A 27616-nucleotide genomic window follows, 5' to 3' on the forward strand; every position below is an offset into this window, starting at 1 on the left:
AAGGCGTGTTTTGTTGCTTGAAAATGGACTTTGCGGCAACTGCAACTTAATTGTGCCCTGGGCAAAGGTATGGGACTACAGATATTCCACTTGCGGCGAGATAAGACTCTTAAAGTACTATAAATACTGTAAAACTCTACGAACTGACTAGATTATCGCCCACTCATTTGATCGATCCAAGAAGCCTTTTATATTACCTGACAACCTATCACGACATGATGATAAGAGGAGGGAAGGGGCTGAGTGCCGTGTTGCAAGTCATAACTTACTTTTCAGGCAGATCTGTTACCACTTCAAAGCTTTTGTTTGTGCTTTGGCATTGGTTGCCTTCGCAACTGTCCGATTCTTTGGAACAGTTCATCCAAGCGAAACCCCTAAAAACCGTTGAACACGTTGGCCAACAATGGAGCTTCCAAAGAATGCAAAGATCTTGGTATCGAGTGGAATTGCTGCAGCTGTTGTAGTCAAGTTTCTCTGGTTTGTCCAAAAGACCTACGTGACAAGTCCGTTGGCAAAAATCCCAGGACCATGGTGGATGCCCTTGCTTTCAAGGACTTTTTCTGCGATTGCATGCACGATTATGGGATGGACGCTATTTCCGATGAGTAAGATATTTGGCTAGATTGTAATTTTTTCTGTGTTGCTACATTGACATTGTTACATCCAAAAATTTGACGATATTACTACTAGAGCTTTTACATGATCATCGAAAGTATGGGCCTATTATCCGTGTTGGGAGCACGTGGATAACAGTTTGTCGGGGGGATGTCGCGAAATACCTGCTCCTGTCAAATGCAATCGATAAGCCCGATTTCATATACAGGACTTTGCGTTACAATGAGTATGGTACGCATCAAACCAACCGAAATCGGCGTTCATATTAAGTTGAGTATCCTGATTTTGGTTTCCGTGTAGGGGACAACTTGTTGACGACGTTAGATCACGGAGAACATAAACGAATACGTAAAGCCATTGCCCCTGCTTTTGGAATTCAGCATTTAAGGAGGTACACTTCATTTGGCCTCAAATTTAGTTTTTTAAGCTCATCAAACGTTTCTTAGTGTTGAAGCCTACTTTGCGCAAAACTTTACAGTTTTGGCTAGTGTATTAGACAAGTCGATTGATGGCAGCCCGAATGGCGAAATCACTGAGGACGTATGGCAGAAGCTCAAACTGTTTATGGCCGATTGTCTAGGTGAATATTTGCGCCTGTGCGGCTGGAGTTTGTGACCTCCACGAGCCTCAAATTCGTGCTGGTTAATAGGCGTAAACGTTGCCTGACTCGTGAGGCCGATTGATTAGGTGATAGTGCGTTTGGAGGATCATTCGAGGCTCAGACAACAACATCGGGAGCTGCCAGAGTACCAGATTTAGCCTATGCCATATTTGCTAGGAAAGTGTTAATGGCTATTTTAAGCTTTTTGAAGTACTTCCCAAATCCGATTTTGAATGATGCCCATGCCAAGACGTCGGAGCTGGCTTCGATTATTGAGCCATTGATTGATGATCGTATTGCTGGAAAGTCCCGGAGAGATGATTTACTGCAAGGTTAGTGTGAAAGTAACTTGACAAGTAGACTAGTGGAAAGGAATTGTATCTCATTTCATTTTTATATTCTTGTAGTGCTGGTTGATGGTGCATCAGCTTCGGAAATTGAGGAAGAGTCTGGAGACAAGCTAACGAGAAATGAAGTAGTTGCGAACAGTCTTTTGTTCCTCACTGCTGGAATTAGTACATCTTCACGAAGTAAGTAACTGACATTGAAATTTCAGTTGTGTTTGCTCTTGTCCTAAGGCCCGTCTGTTTGGTTTTAGGCATGGCATTCCTTCTCATCAGTCTCGTCAGAAACCCAGTTGCTTACAAGAAACTACAAGAGGAGATTGACAACGCACCGGTGGAACCGTCGACGGGAAATATTTCGCCTGAAGTCTGCAAACAACTTCCATACTTGAATGGTGAGTTCCCTGGTACAAACATGTCTCTTGTGTAGTATGAGCGTATTGATACCCATTTTCCTAGCATGCGTGAACGAGACGTTACGAATGTTTGGATTCACATGGGTCGTGAGGGTATTGAACCGTGATGTCCATGTAGCCGAATTACTTTTGCCCAAAGCAACTGGTGTAATCATCCCCTTATTTGTGCTGATGAGGGATCCAGCTACATGGGAAAATCCAGACTCGTTCATCCCAGATCGGTTCTTGGACGGATCGAGGAATGACAATGCTGGTTGTAAGCGATCTATTCTCCGCTTGTTACCGTTTTTTGTGCTAATTCTACGTGGTTCCCTAGTCTTGCCATTCAGTACAGGCGAGTATAATTGCATCGGTCGTAACTTTGCTCTATCCGTGGTCAAGATCTGCATGGCCAACTTGCTCAGAAAATTTGACTTTGAGGGCGTTGATCCTAATCACTCTATGGAACTCGTCGTCGATGGGTTTACTACGTTGAGAAAATTGCCATATCTTATGAAAGTCCGCAAACATCGACAAGTGGAGGAGTAGTGTAGCAAGAATAATACTCGTGTGCATATATGAATCAAATTTGGTGCTGGCGTGGGCGTTCCCTTTAATATATCTATGATTTGTTTAACAAGACACATAAGAAGTTCCTTGGTTGTCAGAATGAGGATGCGCGATTTAAATTCTGGAGTGAAGCAATCTGTCTTAGTACGACAAGGAAGTCCGCTAGAAAAGACCAAACAATTCTAGAGAAGATCCAAACAATCTACCCCAAGGCAATAGTCTGCCATTCTCCAACACGTGGGGAGTGGAAACTGATAATACATCAATATCTTGAGTGGGAAGACACTTTTGTATTGCAAATCAACACAGAACGTGAGTTTATGAGTCAACACGATTCGTTGCTGCATTTCATCTTCAATGTTTAGAAGCTGCGACGAGCATTGGCGTCCATTGTGAACAATCTAATCGAATGGTTGGCATATGTGAGATTTTCTGAGATTCAATAATTGAGTGTTTCGGCTTCCCGTCTTGCTTCCTGACACTCTCTGAAGAGTACTTTGGGTATTTTCAAGCCACTTACACTGCTAAAACCAAGTGAGTAGCGTAGATGGGTGCATTGTTCAACTTGTTGTCGGCATAGTCCTTCATGGCCCGGACAACAGCGATCCAGTGATAAAATCCGACTGCGGTGGATACTTTAGAATCGAACGGCGTATTTGTTAGTTGCATTCGAAGATGTGTGAGCGTAATAGGAAAGCAACAGTGCCAGTTCACCTTCGAACGATGGGTTGTTTCTAGTCAAGGCAGTCAAGATGCCGAGAGACATCAATGAGCCTCCCAATAACCTATGGTTTCCAAGAGAAAGAGCGCCTTGGGACTCCTTTGGTGTAGTGGAGGCCTACAACACGAATGGTAAGACTTCATGTCCAATGTGAAAGCGAGAGAAGCTTGGTCCTTACTGGGTCGGCCAAGAAGAGGAGACCGGGAATCAGCTAAGGAATAGAAGCAAACGGTTAGCTTATCTTGTGACTACACGGTGTTGTTCGAAAGCGGCGTAATTCTGCTCCAACGGTGAAAATTGTGAAAGAGATTCTTGACAAAGCAAGCAGTGCAAGAGGCTACTGACTTCCAAGAATGCGTTGACGATGTAAGTAGTAGTCATCTTGCTGGTTTTTGTAGTTCGTTGTTTGGTTTGAAAGTAGAGAATGCAAGAAGGAGCAGTCACACGATGTAAACGATGCGACAAAGGATTTTCCACTTAAAGTTCAGTAGTATCAGCTGCCGGTGTCTAGATGGCTTTGACACGTCCCGACTGTGTCCTAGAGACCTAGCTGCTTCAGATCGTGGTGTGGTTTTGCTGGCGTTTTAAGGATGGTATATTTTTTTCAAACTGGCGTAACTGGCGTCGTGGACATGTGGCGACCTCACAAGACAATTTCTATGTCGAATATACGAGACAAAATTGATAATGGCTCTCCCTCGAGTTGGATCTTACTCTTTTTTGAAATTTTTCATTCAAAATTCAAAGAATCCAAATCCACATCAGATTCGCGAATATTGAATCATTGAATCCTCGCAATGGATATTGATAGTCCAGATGAGGATGTCCAGGTAGAAGTGTATTCGCCAGTCATGGACGACTCGGAAAATGAGCAGTTTGAACATGTCGAGATTCCAACCATCCCAGGTAAGAGCAACCGCGCAGGTCGATCCGAGTATTACTGTTGAATGCACGCCTTGTCCTTTTTCTTACTTGCTCTTGCTCTCTTGTTGCCTAGCATCATCAACATCAAACAAAACCAAGTTCAATCTCGCGGAAGTTCTTGACGGTGATGCTGATCATATACTTGTTGATGACAAAACGGCATTGGGCTCTCTCGGTGGATATGATACTCCTGATCCTGATGACGAAGCTGATGAAGAAGAACGTCCTCCTCCAGAAGGGTTTTGTGTTGAATGTGAAGATCAGCCAGCCAATGGTGTTTGCGATGTTTGCAAGGACGCTTATTGTGAAGTTTGCTATCAAGGTAACCATTCTTGATATTCGTTGGATTGTGTATTCACTGTCATTGCTTTGTTGAACTTCTGTATTCATTGCTTTGTTAAACTTATTTATTCATTGCTTTGTTAAACTTATGTATTCGCTGCTTTGCTAATTTCATTCGCTGTTCGCAGGACAACATCGAAAGGGAGCTAGACGACAGCATAAATTAGTCTTGTTTGCAGGTGTCCCAGCGTCTCAATCCATCACCAAATCAACCATGCCAACACCTAATATCAACAACAACAATAGCCATGCATCCGCATTACCCTCACTATCTGCCATGAACGGAGCCGCCAATGGTCAAGGTTCCAAATCACCAAAAGCTGGCTGGAAGTTTTCATTTGGATTCAGTCAAAAGAACTCGGCCCCAGACTCGGATGATGATGACATTGAAGATGCAGCAGATAGTGGAAGTGAAGCTCCTGCACCATCTATATCCACACGAGCACCGCTACTCGACGAGTATGTCGAGAGATCAAAATATATACCTCTTCGGCTCGAATACGGTGAACGCAAGTATGTGAGGCTCATCTCTGCTGCTCTCGATATCTCGGAATATACAGACAAGGTCGATATTCAGAGTTATGCAAACAAACCCAAACGCATTGTTGCTCAGATAAAAGAACTCTGCCAAATCCTTTCTGGTTTGGTAGTCAGTGCTGATTACAAGAGTAAGTCCTGTGTGTCTGTGTTTCGCTCAAGAGTTGAACTGACAATGCCCACCCTCTCGCATCAGTTGGACAAGAACTCTTCAGCAATCGGGACTTTGCAGACAATGAGAGTTTCTTTCAAAGGATATTTGAACTTGGACGACGCCATAAAGTGATGAATCCAGACAAAATGAGGTCATCTTACGGCAAATTGATGTATATGTTAATGGATTCACAAATACCAGAGATTCAAGAGATGCTAGAATTCAATTGTGTTACTCCTTTGCAGACCGTGCATGGTACTTTAAATGCCAAAACAGCCCTGAACGTGTTGAGTGATGAGCTCATGCCCGTGGCGACCGAAGAGATCAATCCAGAAAACAAGAGCCGTTATCAGGTATAACTCCGACAATTTGCTCGCTTCAACATAAGGAAATCGAGCGTTGCATCTGACATTCTTTTCAGATACAAGCAGATATAAAACGTAAAGAAAAATCTATAGAATTGCTCGCCCGAAAGTATGGAAGTGCCGATTGTAGCCCGGAGGTTATACGTACTTGCCTATATTCAATTGGGTACTACCACCAACTTTTCTGCTTGTATGCCTCTGGACGGTACTTATGTGTTAAACCTATCATAGAGACAACAATGCATTCTTGAGGCAAAATCGAGATCCATGTGATAAGATGCTCTACTATTTGACGAAATACTTTCACGCTGAGAAAGTTGAAAAGAACTATTCGCTGGCCATACAAGTAAGACTTAGTTCATGCGATCGACGTCTTATTACGCCCACGGAGCCCCCAACTCGAACATCTTTTTAACGAAAAATCGGTCCAAATTAGTCTGGGAAAGGCGGGGCAAGACTTACTCACAACCATACTCGTCAATTCAACTACGTCTTCCAATCTCTTACCCTCTGGTCGATGGTGTTGCATGAATTCTATAAGATGTGGATGATGGCCGAACTTGATCTACTTGACAACCAATCAATGTATCGTTTGAGAGACACAGGCCAAGGTCTCAATCGAGTTCAACATGCACCACGTGTGGGCCGTATGATGAACAATATATTGAATGCTGCACAAACCAAAGTGGGAAGCTGGGTTGGAAGTAGCGTTGTGCATCTCGGTATGTCATCGTCGTTCTCGTGAATGAATGAGTCTGTTGTCGAATGAGTTTCTCACACCATTTTCCTCAACTTAAGGCGACCACAATGTGCCTAATGCATTCATATTCATTGACAAGTACACTCAGATCTGTCGAATACTTGGGCCCATTACCCTATGTATTGAAAAGATTGGTGAAATTGCCAAAGATCCAGCAATTCACACATACATCAAAAATGGATATGGTTCGGTCGACGACTGCAGGAAGACTATATTACGAGATTTCTTTACACATGCGTTTGATGGCAGTGGTGCCGACAATTTCTTTGATGCCGGAAGTTGTATTGATGGCCGCTTGACTTCAGCATGGAATTGGTGTTCTAAAATTGAGTCCAAACCGTATTTCTACGTGATGCTCTTGACTGGATTTGTTGGATTCGATGGTACGTATGATTATCTGGTGAATCATTGCTTTTGGCCAAGATTGCTCTAGTATCCAGTTGAATTTTGAGCTAATAATATGACTATATCATTAGGTCAAATATCGTAGCCGGCTTTACTGCTGGGAATATAGAAGGGATGAGGGCACAAACTGCACAAATAGAAAACAATAGACTATAATTTTTATATTTATTGATCTGTTGTCTCGATGTATTTGCGAGAAGATACGACACGCGAAGTTCATAAACCTCGTGATTCCCGACGACCGAGTCTGTTGATTCTCAGAGTGATGTTAACGTAATGCCGTTCCTCTTTGATCCATTCGATCCCTTCTGCATGTGAGTTCTGACACCACCATCGTTCAACAACACTTTCGCAAAACCAACAGCCAAGACGAAGACTAATCATATACGAGGAGAATGTACATTACGTTTGAAGGAACTTGGCAGGAAGGTATGTGCTTATCTCGATCTATCACAGAACAAGCTGCTAGGCATTGTCTGTTGCATTTTCATTTGTCGCTAACAACAGCCTATACCGTTAATAGATGTGGCCTTGACTACTTCTTATCAAGATGTATTGGCGGCACAGAGTATTTCCTGGGCTGTTCGACAAGTATGTCTCTACTGTTTGGTTGTCATCAAACAATGAAGTGTGGTTAACCTTGACTGTTGCAGAACCAAGCACTAACACCACGCAATAGGTTATCAGGATGATTACTGTAGTTTACACTATTACTGATACCGAGACTACACTGGCTTCTACCGATGTCCAAGGTGATTGTGATTGTAGTTTGAATGTCTGGGAAATCACTGGAACTGAAACGCTTCGGATCTGTAGGAACCACCGAGCACTATACTATTGATTTCGAGTGGGCTGAAAGGCATCATCCGATCTTTGGTAATTTCAAGGATCGAATGAAACGCCTGGAAGATGGATCACTCTACCTTGAAGCAGTCAGTGAAGAATACCATTGGAGCACTGAAGGAAAATGGACGCTGGAAGAAGATGGACAATTGCTTGTGCGCTCGTATCATTTCAAGTCGCCCACACTGGAGAAGGATTTGAGACTTTGTTATCGCAAACAGCCTTAAATTATCGGCTTGACAGATGTCTATTTTATGTTTCATATCTGTAAATTTGTGTAGAGATACTTTAACCGCATATAATTAAAACTATTTAAAAGGATTGAGAGTTGTAAAACTACACGTCACAGTGCTTTTGCGTATGTTCCACTCCCAAAAAGGATCAATCCAAGAAAATGCCAGTAAAACCGCCTTCACTACCAAATACCACGATTCTAAACAAGGAGCTCTTCTCGTGTATCATCAATGTAACGGCTTTGCGTATTCCAGCTCAACGTACAAGTCAATTGGTTGCTGCACTTCGTGGGTAAGTTGTTCTTGAAGAAAAGTCTTAAGCTTGACGATTTTGAGGTGGTTTGAGACGCGTTGCGACACGTTCTTTATGCATTATCTTGTATTGTTAATCTTACTGTGTCTCTTTTATGTTAGAACTGTGCTGCGAGAAGCAGGCATCAAACCAGTCATTGACATTCCAAGTCACTCTACTGAACGAATGTTGTTACTTGACCCGGATGTCGTGCGAGAGCCAAGTGAGTTCTGATCTCGATTTGAACATGGATTTGATACCTTGACTGATTTACTCTCCTTATTGGTAAACAAAAAAGCAGATGTCCAGACAATGTCCCAAGCTCTTCAACAAGTCATTGCTAAGGAAGGTGCTGTGGTCACTCCTTACGAGCTTCATTTGACGTATGAAGATTGGACTTTTGGTATGTTTTACCTTTGCAATCTCGTAACGTATGCACTACAATGGTCGTGTTTCTAAAGCGACATTCTTGCGCTTAGAACAAGTCATTCGATCAGTGTTGCCCACCACAATGGACGTTCCTTCGTCTTTTGAGGGAGTCGGTCACATAGGTACAATGTGTGCTGAATCTTGCATTGCTAAAGCGGACCTAACATTCACATTTGTTCTAGCTCATTTCAATTTACGGGATGACTATTTGCCATATAAGAACCTTATAGGTCAAGTCTTGCTCGATGTACGTGTATTCGATTTCAATGATCAACATTGAAGTTTCCCCTCAATCACCTTTGTTTTTGCTTAGAAAAACAGACATCTACGAACAGTAGTCAACAAACTAGATTCAATTGATCACACTTTCCGGTTCTTCAAAATGGAGGTATTGGCTGGCGATGATGATTTTATGGCTGAAGTGGTGAGTACTGTGTGAAAAAGGCTATAATAGTGACGTGATCAAGTATTGAATTTTTTGCAACAGCACGAAAGCAATTGCAAGTTCCGCTTCGACTTTTCGAAGGTGTATTGGAACTCTAGATTACAGATGGAACATTCAAGGCTTTTGAGTTTCTTCAAGCCTGGTGATATTATATGTAAGTTTCCAGAAGATAGTGCCTGCGTCAATTAATTTGGGATGCCTGACCTGTCTTTTTCGCCAAGGTGATGCATTCGCTGGTGTAGGCCCATTCGCCATTCCGGCAGCCAAGAATCAAAAATGTACAGTGTTTGCTAGTGACTTGAATCCTAATTCATATGAGGCTCTAGCTGAGAATGTTCAGCTAAATAAGGTAAAAAACGCACGATGAATGAAGCACCAATTGTCTTTGAATTTGATCTGACACACAAAATCTTCACACTTGACAGGTAGAAGATAAAGTCGCAGCATACAATATGGACGCACGTGAATTCTTTGCCTTTTCATTGCGAGAATTGAATCGTGCTGATTTACGAGTATCAATGGCATCAAAAGCACCGAAACCAAGTGTGAGGAGATCCAAAGCGCAAAAGACGTCGGCCGATAATAGCTCGGCGCCATCCCAGATTGCTACTGATGCGGCCAAGAAAACGGAGGAGAGTCAAGTAGAAACAAATGGTGGTAAATTGCGGTGGTTTAATCACTATGTGATGAACCTCCCTGCTGCTGCGGTTGAGTTTCTAGGTGAGTTTGACGCAATCATTTCACTACTTGGAGGATTTTTTTTCATTGTGACTTTTCTTACACTTCACCCTTTTCACACCACAGATGCCTTCCGTGGACTCCTATCTGAATACAAGGATCAGATACCAACTGAAAAGCTCCCGATTGTGCATTGCTACCTCTTTACGAAAGGACAAGAGGAGGCCGAGAAGGATGCTGTCGAGGTGCGTTTCAAGTCTCGCGTACATTCTTGTTTAGAACGCTCACTTTTTTCCCTCCATTTTATTAGATGGTCAGCAAGAATCTTGGAACACAACTACTCCCATCAGATATAATCAAGATACACCGCGTTCGTGATGTATCTCCAAAGAAGGAAATGTTTTGTGTTTCATTTAGGCTTCCTGCTTTGGTTGCTTTTGCAGGTATGGTGAAAAAAAGTTGGTTTGACCGATTTCTCCCAGCTGATTTCGAGGTTCTGAAGTAATTCTCGTCTTTCCAATAGACAAGTGAAGCCAGCTACAGATGCCCTTTGCATGAATTCCCGCACACACTTTGTAGATAATCTCAAAAGTTTCGATGAACGCAGACTTGCCATTGTCGAATCAAATTGTGTGTGGTACTCGTAACCATCCAATGTCCAATCAAATCTCTGCTTCCTATGCGTCTGTTCCTCAACCAAAAGGCATCGGCTACTGTTCACCACACAAAATCGAGCTTATAAAATCACGAATTCTTTTTTTTAAACTTGAGCAAAAGCTTTTATCACATTTGATACCGAAATTCTTTTGGGACAGTTGATGAGAATCTTCATTTGGGACCTTCCGTTTAGTCGAGCATGATGCAGACGGATTTGACTAGAAAGTGAGAAAAAAAAGTTAGAACACAAAAACGGACGAAACACCAAGGAAGTGGTGGCATACTTTGGTAGTATTCCATAAGACCGTATTCACCGAGTTCTCGGCCACTAAGGTAGCACAAGGGGATTGTGTGAGTAATAAGTATCAAACATGAGCGACGATACAAAAACAATGTAATATGCAAGGTTTTTTTAGAACGAGTTGAGCGTACATTCCGGATTCCTTGTATCCACCTAAAGGACCATAAACGTATTAGTTAGTTTAATCGAATAAGGATGGTAACGTCAGAAAGCTGCGAGCATATTTTTATTGCAAGTGTCAGGAAAATGCCGATGGCAGTCTGAAAGCCATGGGCAAGTAAGCGCGTTTAAACATTCAAATTCTTACCGAATGGTTGTTGAGGTGTAAGCCTTAGGGAGAATGAATGTTACAACATGATTGAGTTGGAAGGAATTGCTTCTTGGAAACTGGAGACAAACTTTGCTTCCGCGCTTACATGTTGTAGCAGTTAACCCAGACAGTTCCAGCCTTGAGAGCGTTACTGACACGCATGGCAGTGTTCAAGGACTTGGTGTGGACAGCAGCTAATAACGTTTGGAAAAATTGTTAAAGTCTCACCACAAGCAAGTCCTAGTCTATAGGTTCCAAGCAATTTACAAAGAGTCACGAGCACGTACCAGCCAAACCAAACGAGGTGTTGTTGGCCCTCTTGATGACTTCTTCGATGGTGTCGAATTTGAGAGCAGACAAGACGGGGCCAAAGATTTCGTCCTTGGTTGTGACGGTGTCGTCTGTAACGTCAGTCAACAAGGTAGGAGCGACGTAGTAACCTATTATATACCGATGATTAGTTAAGATATTGATGAAAGATCTAAAACTCGCAACTCTCACCTTCAGTGCCGACTCGGTTACCACCGAAAGCGACCTGGTTGCATTGTAAGACACACATAAGAACAAATGGACAAATTATGCAAAGCGAAGGCCAAATGTTCACCACCGTACCTTAGCACCAGCCTTCTTGCCCATGTCAATGTAGTTCATGACACGGTTGAATTGGATTTCATCGACCAAAGGACCGTGATTGCTCTTGTCATCGAATGGATCAGCGACGTTGATAGCTTGAGCAACGGCAGTGAGCTTTTCAATGAATTTGTCGTAGATGGATGATTGGACAAAGAGACGTGACCCTGGAAAGAAAAATCCAAGTCGTTGGTGACAGGGGCTATCATCAAGAACATGGAACGGAAGCACTTACCAGCACAACAGACTTGGCCGTGGTTCATGAAGATACCGAGAGAGGCCCAGAAAGCAGCCTTGTCCAAATCAGCGTCTTCAAAGACAATGTTTGGAGATTTGCCTCCGAGTTCAAGAGAGACCTTCTTCAAGTTACTACCAGCAGCGGCAGCCATGATTTTCCTTCCGACAGCAGTAGAGCCGGTGAAGGCAACCTTGGAAATGTCCATGTGGGAAGCAATGGCGTTTCCTGCAGTTGCACCGTATCCTGAAAGGACATTGATGACACCAGCTGGATAAAACAAATGGGCAGTTAGATAAATTGCTTGAATAGACTAGTATAATGTTGCGGGACACTTACGTGGGAAGCCTGCTTCAACAACCAATTGAGTCAAGTATAACCCAGACATTGGAGTCTTTTCACTTGTCTTCATGACCAAACAGTTTCCGCAAGCCAAGGCGGGACCGTACTTCCATGCCATCATCAACAATGGCTGGATTGAAAGAAGAGGTCAGTTAGACTTGCTTCAATAGACTCATGCGATAATGCGGGATACTTACGAAGTTCCAGGGAATGATTTGTCCGACAACTCCCAAAGCTTCATGACGAGCTGTTTGGAAAACAGAGTTAGTGAGTTCTGACGATTGGCGTTTCTCCACCGTAAGTGTTCCGCTAACATACTGTAGGTTTGCAAGTTGGGGTTGATGTCTGCGACTTTGCCGGTGATCTTGTCGGCCCATCCAGCATAGTATCTGATGGAGGCAATTGCTCCGGGAACATCAATAGTTCGGGCATCCTTGACGGTTTTGCCGTTGTCCATAGATTCGAGTTCAGCGAGGACTTCAGTGTCTCGTTCCATCAGATCAGCGAGTTTGTTCATGAGACGAGCACGTTCGGAAGGTGTAACCTTGCACCAAACATTTTCGTAAGCCTCTTGGGCAACCTTGACTGCGACGTCTGTTGTAGGGAAAGCGTCACCGATATGAGTCAGTAACTTGACAGGGAAGATGTAACCGTGGGTAAGGGATGCTTGCCTACGTCGGCCTTGTCGGCCTCGAAGAAATCCACAATAACTTTGCCGTCGTGAGGATCGACAGACTAACAGAAGAAGGACGAGTTTGAGCTCAAATTTAAACTATAGTGTAGTTCACACATTCCGCGACGAGAGGAACACAACCAAAGGGAAATCCAATACGACAGACGACGGAATGGAGCTACATAGCCTTCAAGTCTGGTGCCAAGATGCATTCAGTTGCGAACTTACAGCAAACTTTTTGCCTGATACGGATTTCACGTATTTGTTTCCAATGAAGAGACCTACAATGAAGGATGATTGATTAAACGTCATAATCCTATATGATTCTTACTGGCAGCCATCATTCAAACCACGCCGCGTGTCTGATATGAAATCAAGAGACATAGGCAAGGACGACTCGTACCAGTCGGGACATTGTAGACTTTGCCACTCCTGTGAGTGATCTTGGCATCTATTACAGGAGTAGAATGGCCGATTAGTCGTGTTTAGCATTGGTTCGAATGAAAAAACACTGCCAGGTCATCGACGGCCAAATAGCTTACGAAGGTCGGTGTTCTATATGGGGTGGAGGGTGTTAGTCAAGATGAGAGATGATCACTGGGGCCGATGTCTTACGAATAGAGCTGCCATTGTAGTTTCGATTCTGTTTCTTAATGAGTTTCGTTTGGTTTTTAGAACGAGAGCTTGATCTTGTGACGTTGCACAGGTGTACTTCTCACTCGATTACGTACAACGTTAAAATGTCCACTACTTTTACAGTTATAATGGAGCGCTTGAACGTGTATCTGGTTGGTATCTTGATATAGCAACTTTCCAAATCGATCATGTGGTTGGTCTCTTATATATTCTCTTTGATATTTTTCACTAAATTTTACGTGATTCGCAAAGCTAATTTCACGTCAGGCGGCTATTTGGGAGCTCAATATAGTGTCGCTTAATGTGAATCGAGTATATGCATCCATTAGAACTTGTACGTGCTTGGAGAACTCGTTACTTTCGGGTGTCCGAAACCAAGAATATCATCATAGTGTTTTGAGCAAACCCCTGCTTGTACCTCGCACAGGGTCCTACATCAATTGTACGCATTTGCATATAAATCAAGCCTTGAAGCTCTCTTTACCCTAAGACCAGTGAAAAAGGTGTGGATTGCGGCATCGCGTCAGTCCAAAAACAAGTCGCAGTTGGCGAAATCACGAATTTTTGCTAGATAGGATGGCCGATCGCTTGCAGTTCATACATAGGCTTAAGCTATTATCTAGCTGTGGTATATAGCCCGTAGCAATAAGCTGAGACTTGTACTTGCTTGTAAGCTCACTTTGCACGAATCTTTGGGTGAACAGAGCGCAGAGCGTGTTGTGCTCAAAGCAAACTCCAGCAAAGCGAAAAATAATGACTCTGACAACGGTTGACAACGGTATCCAAAAATCCAATATACCTGGGGTACTACTTGGGGTCCGACGTAATCATCCAAGAAGTGGCTCAGGCGAAAATGCAACTTAAAACGAAACCACAGAAGAACGTTGCATTTGATCTAATAGTGAGGAGGTACAGCTTAACGCCTCTGGAGCACCTGGTTGTCAATAGCAGATATGGGAAAAGGAGCGTCAGACTTAATGTTTGCTACCCTGAGCTTAACGACTGAATCACCATCCAAGCTCCAATATGCTGCCCTAGAGAACGGAAAGCACAGTATCGAAGCATATCCGTGCCATCATCCTACTTCTCGTAAACTACCAAAGCAGCAAAAGGAAGTTCATCCGCCCAATTGGGTGCTTTTACTCACATATTGTAATTTTGTCGTTCTCTTCTTGGTATTCAGTGTGAAGACCGTTATAAAGGAAGTGGTTGACCTAATCAAGAATATGATACTCGGTTATGCGTAAGTCGGCTTAGCCGTGCTCTTTTGTCGTCTTGTGGTCTCTAGTCCAACAAGAGCTAACTTTTTTTCTCTCTCTTGGGTTGGCTTGAAGTTCACCGACACCACCAGGATTCGCTCCTGTAATTGCCAACGATTTGGAAGCCTTCTTGCACAGGTTTCAATCAGACGGACGTATTTCTCGCAGTTCCAACCTCAAACTCAAACACACTTTCAACCGCATAGGCACTTCTATCCTCACATGCAAGAGTGTTTCCACAGACCCATAACGGACGCGCCTGGAGCATATCTGACCTTACTAGAACGGGTTCAAGAAAATGGTGAAATGAAACTCACAGGGGAAACTCAAAAAGTATTGAACTTGTCATCATATAATTACTTGGGGTTTGCTGAGTCCAGTGGAAGAGTAGTTGATGCCGTTGAAGATGCCGTAGCAACGTATGGGATCACCGTCTGTTCTCCGCGTATGGAGCTAGGTACATTAGACTTACATAGTCAGGTCGAAGCACTAGTCGCCCGATTTGTGGGACAGGAAGCTGCCGTAGTTGTATCTATGGGGTTTGCTACAAACTCGACGACTCTTCCCGCCATTGTAGAAAAGGGCTGTCTGGTCGTATCAGACTCATTGAACCACGCATCTCTCGTGTATGGCTGTCGATTATCTGGTGCCTCTATTCGGCCATTCAAGCACAACAACATGCGCTCGCTGGAGAAGGTACTTAGGGACGGTATTGCTAATGGTCAAGATGGAAGAGGTAGCAAGTCATATAAGCCGTGGAAGAAGATTCTAGTTGTCGTGGAGGGATTGTATTCGATGGAGGGCACCATATGCCCACTACCGCAGATCCTCGAACTGAAACGTAAATATAATGTAAGAGGCGCATAGAGCAGATATGAACTTGTGACAAGGGCGCCACCCACAGCGTTGCTAACATTGCTCTAGTTCTTTTTATATGTCGATGAAGCTCATTCTATTGGTGCTATTGGACCAAAGGGACGGGGCGTATGTGGTAAGCTTACTTATCATGTTCTTATCAGATTTGAGTGAACAATTCACCAACGACAAACCTCTTGCAGACTACTATGGCATCAACCCACGCGAAGTGGACATTTTAATGGTGAGTCATACCGTTGCTTCAGGGCCGCTAATCATAGTCGTCTGTCCGTTCAACTGCCCGTCTCTGCACGAAACTTACAAGTTACGATTAGGGTACTTTTACCAAAGCATTCAGCTCTGCTGGTGGTTACATATCAGGCAGCAAAGCTCTCATCAACAGGATCCGCCTATACAACCACTCGTCTCTCTATGGCGAAGCAATGTCTATACCCGTACTGCAACAAATCTATTCATCAATGACAATCATCATGGGTGAAGACGGCACTAATGAAGGTCAACGCCGCATCCAGAACTTGGCTAGAGTAACTCGTCGATTCCGTGACGGTTTAAAGAGAATGGGATTTATAGTGCTTGGTCATGATGACTCGCCAGTGGTCCCGATCATAGTATGTCAGCCCTGCAAGTTTGTGCCATTCAGCCAGGAATTGTTGGCCAAAGGTATTGCGGTTGTTATGGCGTGTTTCCCAGCAACAGCCATTACGGAACCAAGGTGTAGGTTGTGTTTGAGTGCTGCTCATACGATGGAGGATATTGAGAAGGCTTTGGTTAGCATCAGTGAAGCTGGTGATAAGCTGGATCTCAAGTTCCTTGCTTGAGAACTTGGTAGAGTGCTAGAGTTTGAGAGATGAATGGTTGTTTGTGTTTGAAGGGACGTTGGTGGATCAAAGAGAGGCTATAAGAATGAAAATGAATGTTATTTAGTGGTCTCGGACTGTTATTTAAGAATTTATGTGTGGATATTTAACGAAATTATTGTAAGGAGGGTAAAGGTGCCCGTGGAGAGTATCTAAGTATATATTATACTGATTTAAACCTTCAAACTGGGGTTGTCGTGTTTTTGTTTTCGTAGATCTATGCTACAAGCACAAAGCGCGTCTGTTTGTTTCAACGTCACGTTATATACCGATCGGCTGCACTTTGCTTCCTGTTTCATGTTTCACGACGCGAAACGGCGTATTTGCAGCTTGGACAGGTATAGGCAGTCCCTGTCTTTTCGCCATGTTCGCTTTCGCTTTTCAAAGCTTGTAATTTCAGCACATTCACACCGCAGCTAGAAAATGAGAGTAGAGCTCGGAGGAAGTCCAGCTTCTCGCGTCCAGCAACTATTAGAACCCGAAACTGGAGTATATATAGCTGTTTGGACCGACAGTTACCCCTACGTCAATACGAGCTCGAACGACACTCCCAAACTTTTGAACGACCGTACTGGCAAGAAGTGGAGGTAACAAACTTGTTCTCTCTTCTCCAAAAATCCACAAATATATGTACTAAAGATATCACGCTCCACTAGCTTATGGCATATTGGTCAAAACATTCCAGCCTTCTCTGGTAAGATGTGTGGAATTTTTCTTGTGCGGAAAGCTTAAGCAACTTGCCAAAGTTTGCCCTCAAACCTCGGAGCGCGTTTCTCGACCTTTTCTAACATAAAATTGTGTATTTTATAGCAAACTCAAACACTCCGAACGTTGATACGACTGTAAACGAAACACTCCTGGAGTTGACCAACACGTAAGTTTCGGAATGGTCGTGACACACCCTCCGGAGCATGGTTGGAATCAGCTTGAAATTGTGTTTACACACTCAGAAAGAGGTTTCTATGCTGGATCTGTTGGTCCGGTGGTGTTTGGATCTTGTTTGGCCATAAACACCTTCAACCATTTTGACTCACCCTTTTTTGAACGTCCACCCTGATTTCCAAGTGTTTTTCTGACACAAACACCTATCTAGTGATGCTGGAATCTTATTGGACGTGTTTCCATTCAACAATGCCGGAACAAGCTACTCTGCAATATCGGCAAATGATATTCAAGCTCTCGCAAACCAATGTGCTGCCTACAACAAGAAGGGACGCAAGGTCTGGCTACGTTTAGCATCCGAGATGAATGGAAACTGGTATCCGTATGCTCAGCAACCGGTAAAGATCAAACATATGCAATACTCGGCCGTTTCTCTCCTCACGATTTGTTTATAGGCAAGCTTTGTTCAACTTTGGATCAATGTGACTAATGCTGTTCGAGCTGTCGCACCCTCGACGGCCATGTTGTGGTCCCCACAGATTCTGCCAAATGGACAATACTCTCTGAATCCGGATACGACTGGCCCCATCAATGCTGCAAACATGGCTTTACTTGATACGAATCATGATGGGAATATCAACTCTCGTGATGACCCTTGTAAGAACCCTGAGCTCGTTCTCTAGTCACAACGCGATGCTAACCGGTTGTGTTTGTAGATACTCCATATTGGCCAGGCACACAATATGTTGACTGGATTGGGACATCAATGTACAGTGTTTTTAATGCACTTGTGGACCCAAAACAATATATTTTATACCATTTTATTTATAGGTATTATCATGGTCCTTATCTCGACTCTTCTGCCATGTACGGCATCAACAGCATCCCTCCTCAAAACTACTTTGATGGCCTTATGAACACTGCGAACTTTCCATTCTATAATTTTGTTGCCTCCATGGGAAAGCCGCTCTCTGTAAGCTGGCAAAAATGTTTCGTTCGTGTCTGATTGTGCTTACCGGTCTTCAAACATCGACGTAGCTTTCCGAATGGGGCATACCATTCTACATTGCGCTGACACCTGATGGGCCCTCTGGGCAGTCAATACCGGTAGCTGTTGGTCCGGGCCAAGTTGCCATGAAGAGAGCGTGGTGGACACAATCAATGACCAATAAGACAATCTACGCAAAGTATCCCTTGATTAAGATGTGGGGGCTTTTTGAGTTCATCAAGGTAAGCTCTTGTTGTGTTATTTCTTTTACTGAGAACAAAAAACCGTCTGACGATTCAGTATCTGATAGGACGAAACTGGCTCATTCCGTGACTTCCAAGTATGTCTAGTACTTGAAACTTCGATCATCAGTCTTCTCAACTCAATTCTTTCATCTTAGTTCCTGAATACAACAACCCTGAATGGAAGCATCACAAACGCATTTTTGAGTGACTTGCAAACCTCTGGTATCAATTTTATATGGGCTAACGACACCTCCGTCTCACCAAACTCAACAAACACTACTATTACTGGAAATACAACAACCGCTGCTGCAACACCTGCGGCCTCCTCTCCTCCTTCCAACACTGTTTTGGCTTCTATTGGATATGTTCTGCTTCCTCATAAAACTTTTTGGCTGTTGCTATTTGCATGGTGGAATGTTTTCTTCCTCTTGTGAGTATATGTGCTCGTTTTCCTTCGAAGCATCGGGAATGTCGCTCAGCAAATTGCATGTCGTAGGTCTCGTCTGTTCACGGACTAAACGGCCATATAAAGGACTCAATATTTAAACAAAAAACAAAAGATAGAGTAGTAGTGGTAGTGTGTGTACATGTATCGGACAAGAAGACGATTGTATTGTTTTGCAGAAAGATGAGGTCTCCAAAGATAGTGTAGAAACGTAACAGCTCTGTAACATTGCAAACGCATATTAAAAGTGAAAGTAAAATTCAGACATGTCCGCTTGATAGTGAACCGTATTCTTGTCTTGATAAAGTTTCGGCCATAGAAGGCAGCACAATCCAGCTTTGTAGAGATGCGAGAGATCCCATCACCATGAGAAAGAAGAAGACAAACCAGTGGTTTAGTGGGAATGCTTGGCTGTTTGTGAGACTCCAGGCCCATAATGAGCCACCGAGACATGGTCCAACACTCCTAACAAACGCAGCAGATGTTTGACTGATGCCGTTTACTATTCCTAGTTTGCCCAAGGGTGCTGCATTGTTGATCTAATAAAAAAGTGTTGGAGTAGGATTTTGATTCCTGTCAAACATTGGCTTACCATAATCATGATACTCGTAAATGCACAAACATTCAAAAATGTTCGGCACGTCATGACTAGTAACAACACGGGCCATACGAAACCATCACGACTTCCTCCTTCACCGGTAGACACATAGGTAGAGACCAGAGGGTATGCAAGGAAAACGAATATGTAACAGGGCATTGCTATTCTATACAATGTAGCAGCTCCAAAGCGACGGGATAGAGATGGGTATAGACCGAGCTGGCATATGAGTGTCACAACTCCCATGATCGAGAGCGAGAATCCAATGTCTGTTGATGTGAATCCGAGACCACCTGCAAAAAAGAACACAAAAATTGGTTGGCTTCCATTGAAATCAATACTTCTCAAACCCACAACAGTACCATCTCTCGGAGGTGTAACAGTCCACAACGAAAACACTTCATCCAACATGATATTCTGAAACGACAGCATAGAATACGCAAATATTGTCTTTTTCGCAACACTTCCAATCGACCACAAAGCATCCGGTTTCCCAGTCTTGGTACCTGCAACTTGCGATTCGCCAACAGCTGTCGCATCAGACTCCCATCGTGATAACTCGGCACGACACTGATCAGTCTCGTCTTCAATAACTATATCTGATGGTGCTGTTGTGCTGTTACTGAGCAACGGTCGTTCTTCCTCTGCTGTATGTGATAGTCCCCGTTGTGAGAATGTACCACTTCCTCTGCCAGGTGCTGTCTCTTCGAGAAACACGCAACCGACTACGAGGCCGATACAGCTGATGAATGCAGAAACTATGCAAGGAAGTAGGTAGGGGTACTTGACGAGGAGGGGGAAGGGTGCGAATATTTCTGGCCATTTTTCGGCTGGTTTGGCCAGGACGCCGCCAATGACAGGCTAAACAATGAGAAATTGTTCAATTCTGAAGAAATCTCAATAGTAGCGGTGCAAAACCGTACCCCCATTATTGATCCAACTCCCCATACGAGTCCAAAGATACTGAATCCTTTGGCTTGGTTTGTAGAATCAGTTACTTCGCCCATGACACATTTCGCAACTCCTATGTTTCCGTTTACTGACAAGAGTGAAATTAGCATCAAAACTCAATGTTGTACTTGACGGCTCCTCAAATAACCTACAGAAACCACACAGAGCTCTCGACAATATACACCATCTCAACGAATTGCTTGTTCCGAAAAGTATTACAGACAACGCGTTGCCCAGTAGGCCAATCAATAACACTGGTCGTCGTCCAATTTTGTCAGATAGCCTAAAATGCAAAAAACTCAAATGTCTTGCCACAGGATTCGTTTGAAATACGTGGATCGTGACTTACCATCCCCACCAAATGGAGGTCAAGAATTGAGCCAAGCTGAAGGCAGAAGCGATAAATCCCACATAGAATCCAATGTCTTTCTCGTCCGTCATTCCAAAGTCTCGTACCATAAAGTACACGAACGGAAAGACTAGCAACAAGAAATTAACAGTAAATACAGTAGCATTCCAAATTTTAAACGAGAATTTTACGTACGGATTGTCATGCTCATAGGCTCTGAAAATATTATAATGCATAGCACAAAGAGAATACTCTTCGGCAAAGGAGTCGGTTCCACAACATGATTCCGCGCACCAGCAGCACCATAATTCTGCACTACCGGCAACCCATCAAACGGTTGTCGTCGTTCATCCTCACATATGGAATCCAGATATTCCCAGCTCCAAAACGGTGCCCCAACCGATGTGATTGACACAGATCGATGCCGTATATGCCTCGCTGATCGCTCCCTCACGCGTTCTGCAGCCTCAACCGAAGCAATTGCTACAGAAGCCTCGTATCCCAGTGATGCTGAAGAGGGCGTCAGGTGTAGAGATCTGAGAAATGTGTTTGGTAAAAGGGAGTTGGCTGGTGATGAGCATGCTGAAGATGTAGATCTGCCGTCTACGTGTGGTGGATGAGTGAATGAGGGCTGTTTTATTGGGCCACTACGCGTGAGTGTTGGTATATCTAGCGTTTTTGTTGGTGGTCGTGAAGGAGTTATGAAGGGATCTTTTTCCATATTAGTCGCTGCAGGTATTGGTGCCTGTGAAGGATCCGAAATTGCAGTATTGTTAGGACTCCCCACTCGCTCTTCTGCTTCCCCCTCCTCTCGCATTCCTGAAAAAGTTGTGTTGGTAAAACTGAAGGACGCAAACCCAAAAACAAAAATAGGACGGGTTGTACATACTAGTGGATCTAGCCAAAGAAGATAATAATGTATCCATTTCTTCTGTTAGCAAGGCCCCAAGGTGGTCGTTTGCTCAGGAAAACGCGGGAACAAGAAGAAAAATGGTGGTCCTCTACGTCAACGATCGATTCCATCTTCCAAGTTCACACGGGCTGGCTTACACCACCTGTAGAAATACTTCATTTTTGCGTTCTAGCCAAGACCGAACCTGCTGTTCACTTGATCTGACTAGTTTTTATGACTCGATTGCTCCTCCGCTTACACATCCGCCAGTCCCGGCAAGTTAGTAAAGTTGACGATGACAAGGAAGAGCCGAAATTATGAAATCCCTGCAGGTACTCTGCTAGGGAAGACTGTCGTCGTAACGTAAGCAATCTGACTGTCTAGGTTTTCAGAAGAATTAACTTTCAATTTTGGCCGCCATGTTTTTTTTTAGCGGAGCTAACTTTGGCATTGGAAAGAGTATAGCGCTTAATTGTGCTTTAAATGGAGCAAAAGGTCTGATTTTGTCCTTCGTTTTGCCTTCGGCCCCCCAGATCGTCAACGTCATTTGAAAACGTAGTGATTTTGGCATGCCGTTCCATTGAACGTGCAACTGTAGCCAAAGAAGAGATTGAGAAAATTGTCTCTGAAAGGCAAGGCACTGGAACTGTCGAGATTATGCAAGTCGACATCTCAAACATGGTTCGTGCTTCTTCAATTATCGCCCTTGGCAGCTTATGGACTTGACGACTGATCCATTGGTCATATAGGAATCCGTCAGGTATTGAAAACGAGTGGGCGGAGCTGCTTTGGAAATACAAGCTGAAAGTTGGCTCAACATCGTAACTAGGATGTTTGCCAAGGCATTTCTGGAACGGAGGGAGCCGCTGCATGTTCTCGTAAATAACGCAGGACTGGTTCAGGCGAAGAACACAAAGACCTCGGAGGGCTTTGAGCTCCATTTCTCTTTGGCTCTGGGGCATTTCTTGCTCTCAGTGCTACTGATACCTGCTCTGAGGTCTGGAAGTATGGCCGGATCACCCTCTAGAATAGGTATATCCAACTAGTGACTTGGTAGTGTGTAATTACTCACTCCCTGAACGCCCTGCACGTAGTAACCATGGCAAGTTCATACCACCGAGGAGCATTCTCTGTACCAGAGAAGCGAGTATTTGGTGATAAAGTCAGAACGTGGGAGTTCAAGTTGGAAGCTTTACAGGCATATGCACGATCAAAACTGGCGAATATTCACTATTCGGTACGTAAAAGTCGTGCTGTTGATACGTCCTTGTCGCTTAAACCAAATACTGGCTATAGAGGGTGCTCGGTGACAAGCTGAAGAGCACCGGTATCCATACATATGCCTTGCATCCCGGCCACGTTGCATCAGGTATATGGCAGGAGTTGCCGCGGCCGTTTAGGTGGCTTGTACCATTTGTGATGCTATCAGAGGAGCAGGGAGCTGCTACGGCGCTGTACTGTGCCACATCACCAGACTGTGCAAAGGACACGTCTAAATATTATCGCTTCTGTGCGCTGGGAACTCCCTCTAGCTCTGGATCTAGTGAAACAAAGGCAGCGGATTTGGTAGAGAAGTCGTTAAAGTGGTTGACACTGGACTACGGAGTATTTGGGAATCTGTCACAAGCTATACACACTGCACCTGGGACGCCAATCTCAGACGCGTAATGTTAGATCGCAGCCATGAACGCGACACACACTCACACACATTCCATATTTAAAATATTTAAGATTTTATTTTCAGCATATTTATATTTATATTATTTATATTCAAGAGTATGCGATTTTGCCTGTAATTTGCCTTCGTCTTCTCGCACCTCTCACGTTCACGTTGTAAAGCAACAATTTGAACAGTGGAAGAAAGCTAGACAGAACAGCCCGTGCTTCAATGGATCAACGAAACGAGTCACGATATCAAGATTCGCTCGGTGCATCCATTGCAGATACCAACAAATCATCAGCTTCGTTACTCGCAGGCAAGTTGTTGTTTTCGAGGTTATTTCAACAAGATCAGAACGTTCTTGTTGGACAGAATTCTAATATCCGAATGAATTATAGATAAGGACGTTAGCGCATTTGTACAGTACTTGCTGGAGGGATCTGGATCAGAACGAAACGTGGACTACTCGGCCATCAAAAACATACTGCAGAGAGATGCTGGCGGAACCACAGATATGAGCTTCAAGGCTACCATGGGCTCAGATATGAGCCCTAGTGATGCATGGAGGCAGCAAACTCGCTCCGTCAGTCCTCATCTTTCTGAGGTACGCGTCGTGTTGTGGACGCTGGGTTCCTGTCAATAGGACGCTGATTTCTGGCTTCAAAAATAGTCTGTAGCTAGTGATCTCGTGACACAGAGATTTCGTGAACGCAGTAACTACACGAGTGCTCGTGAGAGCATTGCTGATCGTATGTGTTGGCTTGGAACATGTTTCCTGATGGACGGTTATCTATTGCCGTCTAATAGTGTCTATTTACTGCTATTTTATTGACAACTTTCGATATATAGCACGATCACGAGTCTCTACCATGCTGCCGAGATCTAATAGTGCTGCTTCCTCCACGTCAGAATTAATGAGAGTCGCTCGAGAAGCAATTGCTGAAGAAGTAGAGTTACGAAAGCTACGAAGTCAACCGTCGAATAATGATATGAATGCTCCCATATCTCCGGATGAGCCTGGGACTCCACGTCCACGACCAGCAAGTCGACCATACCATACCCCACTTGAAAAGCAACTATCTGGATCATCACAAGCGAGTGGATTTGCTTCTGGGTCTGGCCCAACTACAGCAATCAAGATAGGCAGTAATTCAGATCAGAAAGGAAGCTCTAATAGCAAACGAGACTTGTTTGGTGCTCCAGATACCATACAATCATCGAGTCGTGAAAGTCAGGTCCCTCAACCTAATTCGCTACAGCCTCTGTCGCAAGCATTAATGAATGTTGGAATGCCTACCTTACATCCGTGCCTGCTATATGCTCCCACTATAAGATATCCATCATCCTCTCCGCTGTCTGAAAAACAACAGGAGGCTATAAGAGATGTCATCAAGGGCTTAATGAACGATTTGGAGAGGCGCGAGGAGACTGTGCAGACTCTCTTGTCGCGTCTCAACGAGATGGAGGAAAGGAGTCTCCTTTGGGAAGACCGGGCTTGGTCAACTGAACAGAAGAGAATGGAAGAAATCGGTACGGATTCTTATGCTCTAGAGACGCTAAAAGTATGTCTTTGCAGTTATTTCGAAACCTGTGAAGGATTTCTTAGCCACAAGTTGCTGTTTCTTGTCTAGGATGAATTAAAGAGTAAAAGCATGGAAGCCACCAGATTTGCTGTAGAATTAGCCTCAACACGATCTGACCTAGATGCCTCGCGAAATCAAGCCGAGACATTGAAGAGGCGGTTAGCAAACGAGGAGGCTGAAAGTGAAAATCTTCGTTTTGAACTCGCTAGCATGAAGGAGCAGGTCAGAATTTGGGTTCTGCTGTCGTGGTGGCTATTGAAGTACAACAGAATGCTGATTCAGACACGCTAATTTAGGCCGAAAGGACTCGAAGCAGAAACGAACGCACATTTGCAGCAATCACATCCCAATATCGTCGAGACCCCTCAAAGAGTGGTCTAGATCGGCTCACTTTGGAAGTGATTGAAGTCTATGAACGGAAGCTGTTGGCTCTCGAAGAGGAGAACTCTACTTTGAGGTCTTGCGTTGGGCTTTAGCATTTTTTAGCTGGTTCAACTCATATTTTTGTTATTTGGTAGATCGAATGCTAGAAGCCATCAAGGCCAGTCCATCCCTCGAGATGCTGAACAGAGGCTAGTCGATATCAATGATGAAATATCACGTCTCAAGCACAGAACACAGGTTTTGGATACCAAAGTCTCAGAAGATGAAGCCTTCTTGAGAATGGAAAGTGCCATGTCAGAGCAAATCAGTGTAGGTGTATTTTGAAGAAGTTTGTCCTCATTTCCAGATGAGTTTTGATGTAGTTTTTTCTCCATCATAGGAGTTAAAGGAACAATTGGCAGAAACACGAGACGAATTGGTGGATGCTCGTCGTGAGGCCGACTTGTTACGTCTCAAGATGTTGGCCATGAAGGACTATGGAGAAGTCGTTGAAAAGGATTCCAATCCTTCACCAAAGGCTACATCGACGAGAGCTCTGATACGACGACATAAGAAGGCATGGAAACTGAAACTATACAAGATTGACGCAATGGGTCCTGATGAATCGCGTGATTTGCTCAAAGTACGAGAACGTCTTTTGTGTGAGATTCGACCTCTTCATAGCGTCGAGGGACTTGCTAACTTTTGTTCGCCGTCTACTCTAGGATATCTGTGTCAAGCTGAATATCAACGATATTGATAAACTTTTAGCATCCGTTGACACTGTCGACCAAGTGGTGAAATTAGTACCACAGATGCAAAGATTCATCGAAGCCGTGGATACGATTGTTTGGAGGGCTTATGTCAAAACGAATGGTGTCAAGCATCAGCCTCACAAGTTATCTGAAACGTTGGCGCACCTTGAACGCTGGAGCTCAGTTTCAGGAGATATTGATGTTCTGAGGGTATGAGTGTTTGAATCATGGTCTTATTGTGTCATTGGCCCAAATTTCAATCCTTGCCCCAAATTTTAACATCTTTTCTTTTTCGCTTGTGAAGGATTTCCGAGAACGTATTTTGTCGCATTTGAGAATCGAAGAGTCGCCTCAGAGCACAATGCAGTGTATGGAATTGCTTCGACGCATGTCGATCAATGCTAATGCTGCTGGCAGTGGGCGGAGTGATGTAAGACATGTGTCTACTGCCAATGCAGTGAGGAGTTTGAATTCGATTTGTTTGTTGTCTCGTAGGAACCAACACCGGATCAGCTAGTAAAGCACTTTAGAGATCTATTTGAAGTTGATTCCCAGAATGATGTCTATACACGTATCAATGAATGTGAGGGCTCTTTGTTATAAAATGATCGTGTGATTGTAGCCTGTTACTAACTCTATTTCGTTAATTCAGTGTACGTGTTTTCAGCAGAGGTTCAAAAAGGTACGACTAGAGCCAGTTCCATGCTGCATTTTGAGTTGGTCTTCATGGTGTGTTTTGCTAATCATGTATGCTATGATTTTCCATAGGACTTAGAAATCTGGCAGAAGCTCTTAAAGCACCCTCGTCGCTTTCGCCTGGAGGTCTTCTGGCTCGAGCTGTCGAAGCCGTTCATTCACTGATAGAGCTCTCTCAAGGCGGGTTGAGATTCTGAATTAAGAGTAAAGTCTTTGCGCCTAATCTTGAATCGTTTTTTTTTGTCGACAGCTGTCCGTTCTGGAACAGGATCACCAACAAATACACAGAATCGCGTGAACGACCAACCTACTCCAGCAAATGAAGAAGAATCAGATTTCAAACTGCATAGCTCAAGCGATGATGAAGGAGTAGATAGAGAAGACGAGGAAGACCATTACCATGATGTGGATATTGGTATAGAAGATGAAGTTCCATCAAGTTGGAGACCCTTGGCGTCAACTTTGAGTGGACTTGAACGTTTGCTGGGTCGAAAAGAAGTTTAGGACTGGAGTTTTTTATACCTTTTCTTTAATATATATTTGCAAGGGTTGTATATATGAGAGGTTTGGTTCTGAGACATTTGTGATGTTACTGCTGCTCTCAGCTGGTGTTGAACAAACTGAGTGTATCAAAAGACTACAGCAATAGACGGTCGAAGCCCTAAAGTATATAGCACTGGAGATGACCGCCCGCCAGTGCTCGATCGTCCAAATGTCAAAACGAAGCACAAAGCCCAGAACATTGATACCAAGATGGTCACGTTTGTATTGAAACAGATT

The 27616-nt window shown here is 43.8% G+C and overlaps 8 protein-coding genes across 8 annotated transcripts; 6 read left to right on the forward strand and 2 right to left on the reverse strand.

Annotated features, from left to right (window-relative positions):
- Positions 1-403: 403 nt before the first annotated feature.
- Positions 404-2504, forward strand: SmJEL517_g00550 (uncharacterized protein; the record flags this gene model as incomplete). Its single annotated transcript, XM_031166479.1, has 9 exons — positions 404-605; positions 691-846; positions 916-1006; positions 1062-1195; positions 1303-1548; positions 1624-1746; positions 1815-1955; positions 2020-2232; positions 2293-2504. The coding sequence occupies 9 exons, from the start codon at positions 404-406 to the stop codon at positions 2502-2504; spliced, it is 1518 nt and encodes a 505-aa protein (XP_031027594.1).
- A 1539-nt stretch (positions 2505-4043) lies between these two features.
- SmJEL517_g00551 (uncharacterized protein) lies at positions 4044-7803 on the forward strand (the record flags this gene model as incomplete). The annotated part of the gene is made up of 12 exons (XM_031166480.1): positions 4044-4152; positions 4244-4492; positions 4641-5180; positions 5246-5556; positions 5625-5734; positions 5800-5914; positions 6005-6290; positions 6367-6711; positions 7098-7162; positions 7241-7324; positions 7413-7485; positions 7550-7803. 12 exons carry the CDS (start codon positions 4044-4046, stop codon positions 7801-7803), a joined length of 2541 nt encoding a protein of 846 aa, XP_031027593.1.
- Positions 7804-7970: 167 nt separating this feature from the next.
- SmJEL517_g00552 (uncharacterized protein) lies at positions 7971-10184 on the forward strand (the record flags this gene model as incomplete). Its single annotated transcript, XM_031166481.1, has 12 exons — positions 7971-8101; positions 8224-8324; positions 8403-8504; positions 8581-8652; positions 8713-8777; positions 8844-8954; positions 9018-9129; positions 9197-9324; positions 9401-9695; positions 9780-9898; positions 9964-10096; positions 10177-10184. The coding sequence occupies 12 exons, from the start codon at positions 7971-7973 to the stop codon at positions 10182-10184; spliced, it is 1377 nt and encodes a 458-aa protein (XP_031027596.1).
- A 315-nt stretch (positions 10185-10499) lies between these two features.
- On the reverse strand, positions 10500-13431 carry SmJEL517_g00553 (uncharacterized protein; the record flags this gene model as incomplete). The annotated part of the gene is made up of 17 exons (XM_031166482.1): positions 10500-10528; positions 10595-10638; positions 10743-10764; positions 10919-10941; positions 11028-11115; positions 11209-11361; positions 11423-11456; positions 11534-11718; positions 11787-12056; positions 12126-12258; positions 12326-12375; positions 12447-12759; positions 12804-12863; positions 13030-13082; positions 13205-13252; positions 13344-13356; positions 13417-13431. The coding sequence occupies 17 exons, from the start codon at positions 13429-13431 to the stop codon at positions 10500-10502; spliced, it is 1533 nt and encodes a 510-aa protein (XP_031027595.1).
- A 959-nt stretch (positions 13432-14390) lies between these two features.
- Positions 14391-16390, forward strand: SmJEL517_g00554 (uncharacterized protein; the record flags this gene model as incomplete). Its single annotated transcript, XM_031166483.1, has 6 exons — positions 14391-14680; positions 14772-14834; positions 14903-15548; positions 15621-15687; positions 15755-15795; positions 15887-16390. The coding sequence occupies 6 exons, from the start codon at positions 14391-14393 to the stop codon at positions 16388-16390; spliced, it is 1611 nt and encodes a 536-aa protein (XP_031027598.1).
- Positions 16391-16852: 462 nt separating this feature from the next.
- On the forward strand, positions 16853-18978 carry SmJEL517_g00555 (uncharacterized protein; the record flags this gene model as incomplete). Its single annotated transcript, XM_031166484.1, has 10 exons — positions 16853-17016; positions 17086-17123; positions 17240-17303; positions 17523-17709; positions 17767-17968; positions 18028-18079; positions 18143-18284; positions 18350-18541; positions 18610-18639; positions 18700-18978. 10 exons carry the CDS (start codon positions 16853-16855, stop codon positions 18976-18978), a joined length of 1350 nt encoding a protein of 449 aa, XP_031027597.1.
- A 271-nt stretch (positions 18979-19249) lies between these two features.
- On the reverse strand, positions 19250-21813 carry SmJEL517_g00556 (uncharacterized protein; the record flags this gene model as incomplete). The annotated part of the gene is made up of 8 exons (XM_031166485.1): positions 19250-19528; positions 19582-19880; positions 19950-20448; positions 20511-20626; positions 20691-20821; positions 20888-21017; positions 21083-21706; positions 21777-21813. The coding sequence occupies 8 exons, from the start codon at positions 21811-21813 to the stop codon at positions 19250-19252; spliced, it is 2115 nt and encodes a 704-aa protein (XP_031027600.1).
- Positions 21814-22074: 261 nt separating this feature from the next.
- Positions 22075-27340, forward strand: SmJEL517_g00557 (uncharacterized protein; the record flags this gene model as incomplete). The annotated part of the gene is made up of 21 exons (XM_031166486.1): positions 22075-22142; positions 22213-22274; positions 22339-22460; positions 22529-22539; positions 22609-22811; positions 22874-23016; positions 23076-23443; positions 23619-23707; positions 23838-24043; positions 24110-24188; positions 24289-25001; positions 25071-25244; positions 25319-25479; positions 25541-25715; positions 25786-26028; positions 26111-26350; positions 26445-26570; positions 26636-26723; positions 26793-26822; positions 26909-26988; positions 27125-27340. 21 exons carry the CDS (start codon positions 22075-22077, stop codon positions 27338-27340), a joined length of 3597 nt encoding a protein of 1198 aa, XP_031027599.1.
- Between the last annotated feature and the right edge of the window lie 276 nt (positions 27341-27616).

The sequence above is a fragment of the Synchytrium microbalum genome (genome assembly GCF_006535985.1).
Source record: "Synchytrium microbalum strain JEL517 chromosome Unknown SmJEL517_scf0002, whole genome shotgun sequence".
NCBI lineage: Eukaryota > Fungi > Chytridiomycota > Chytridiomycetes > Synchytriales > Synchytriaceae > Synchytrium > Synchytrium microbalum.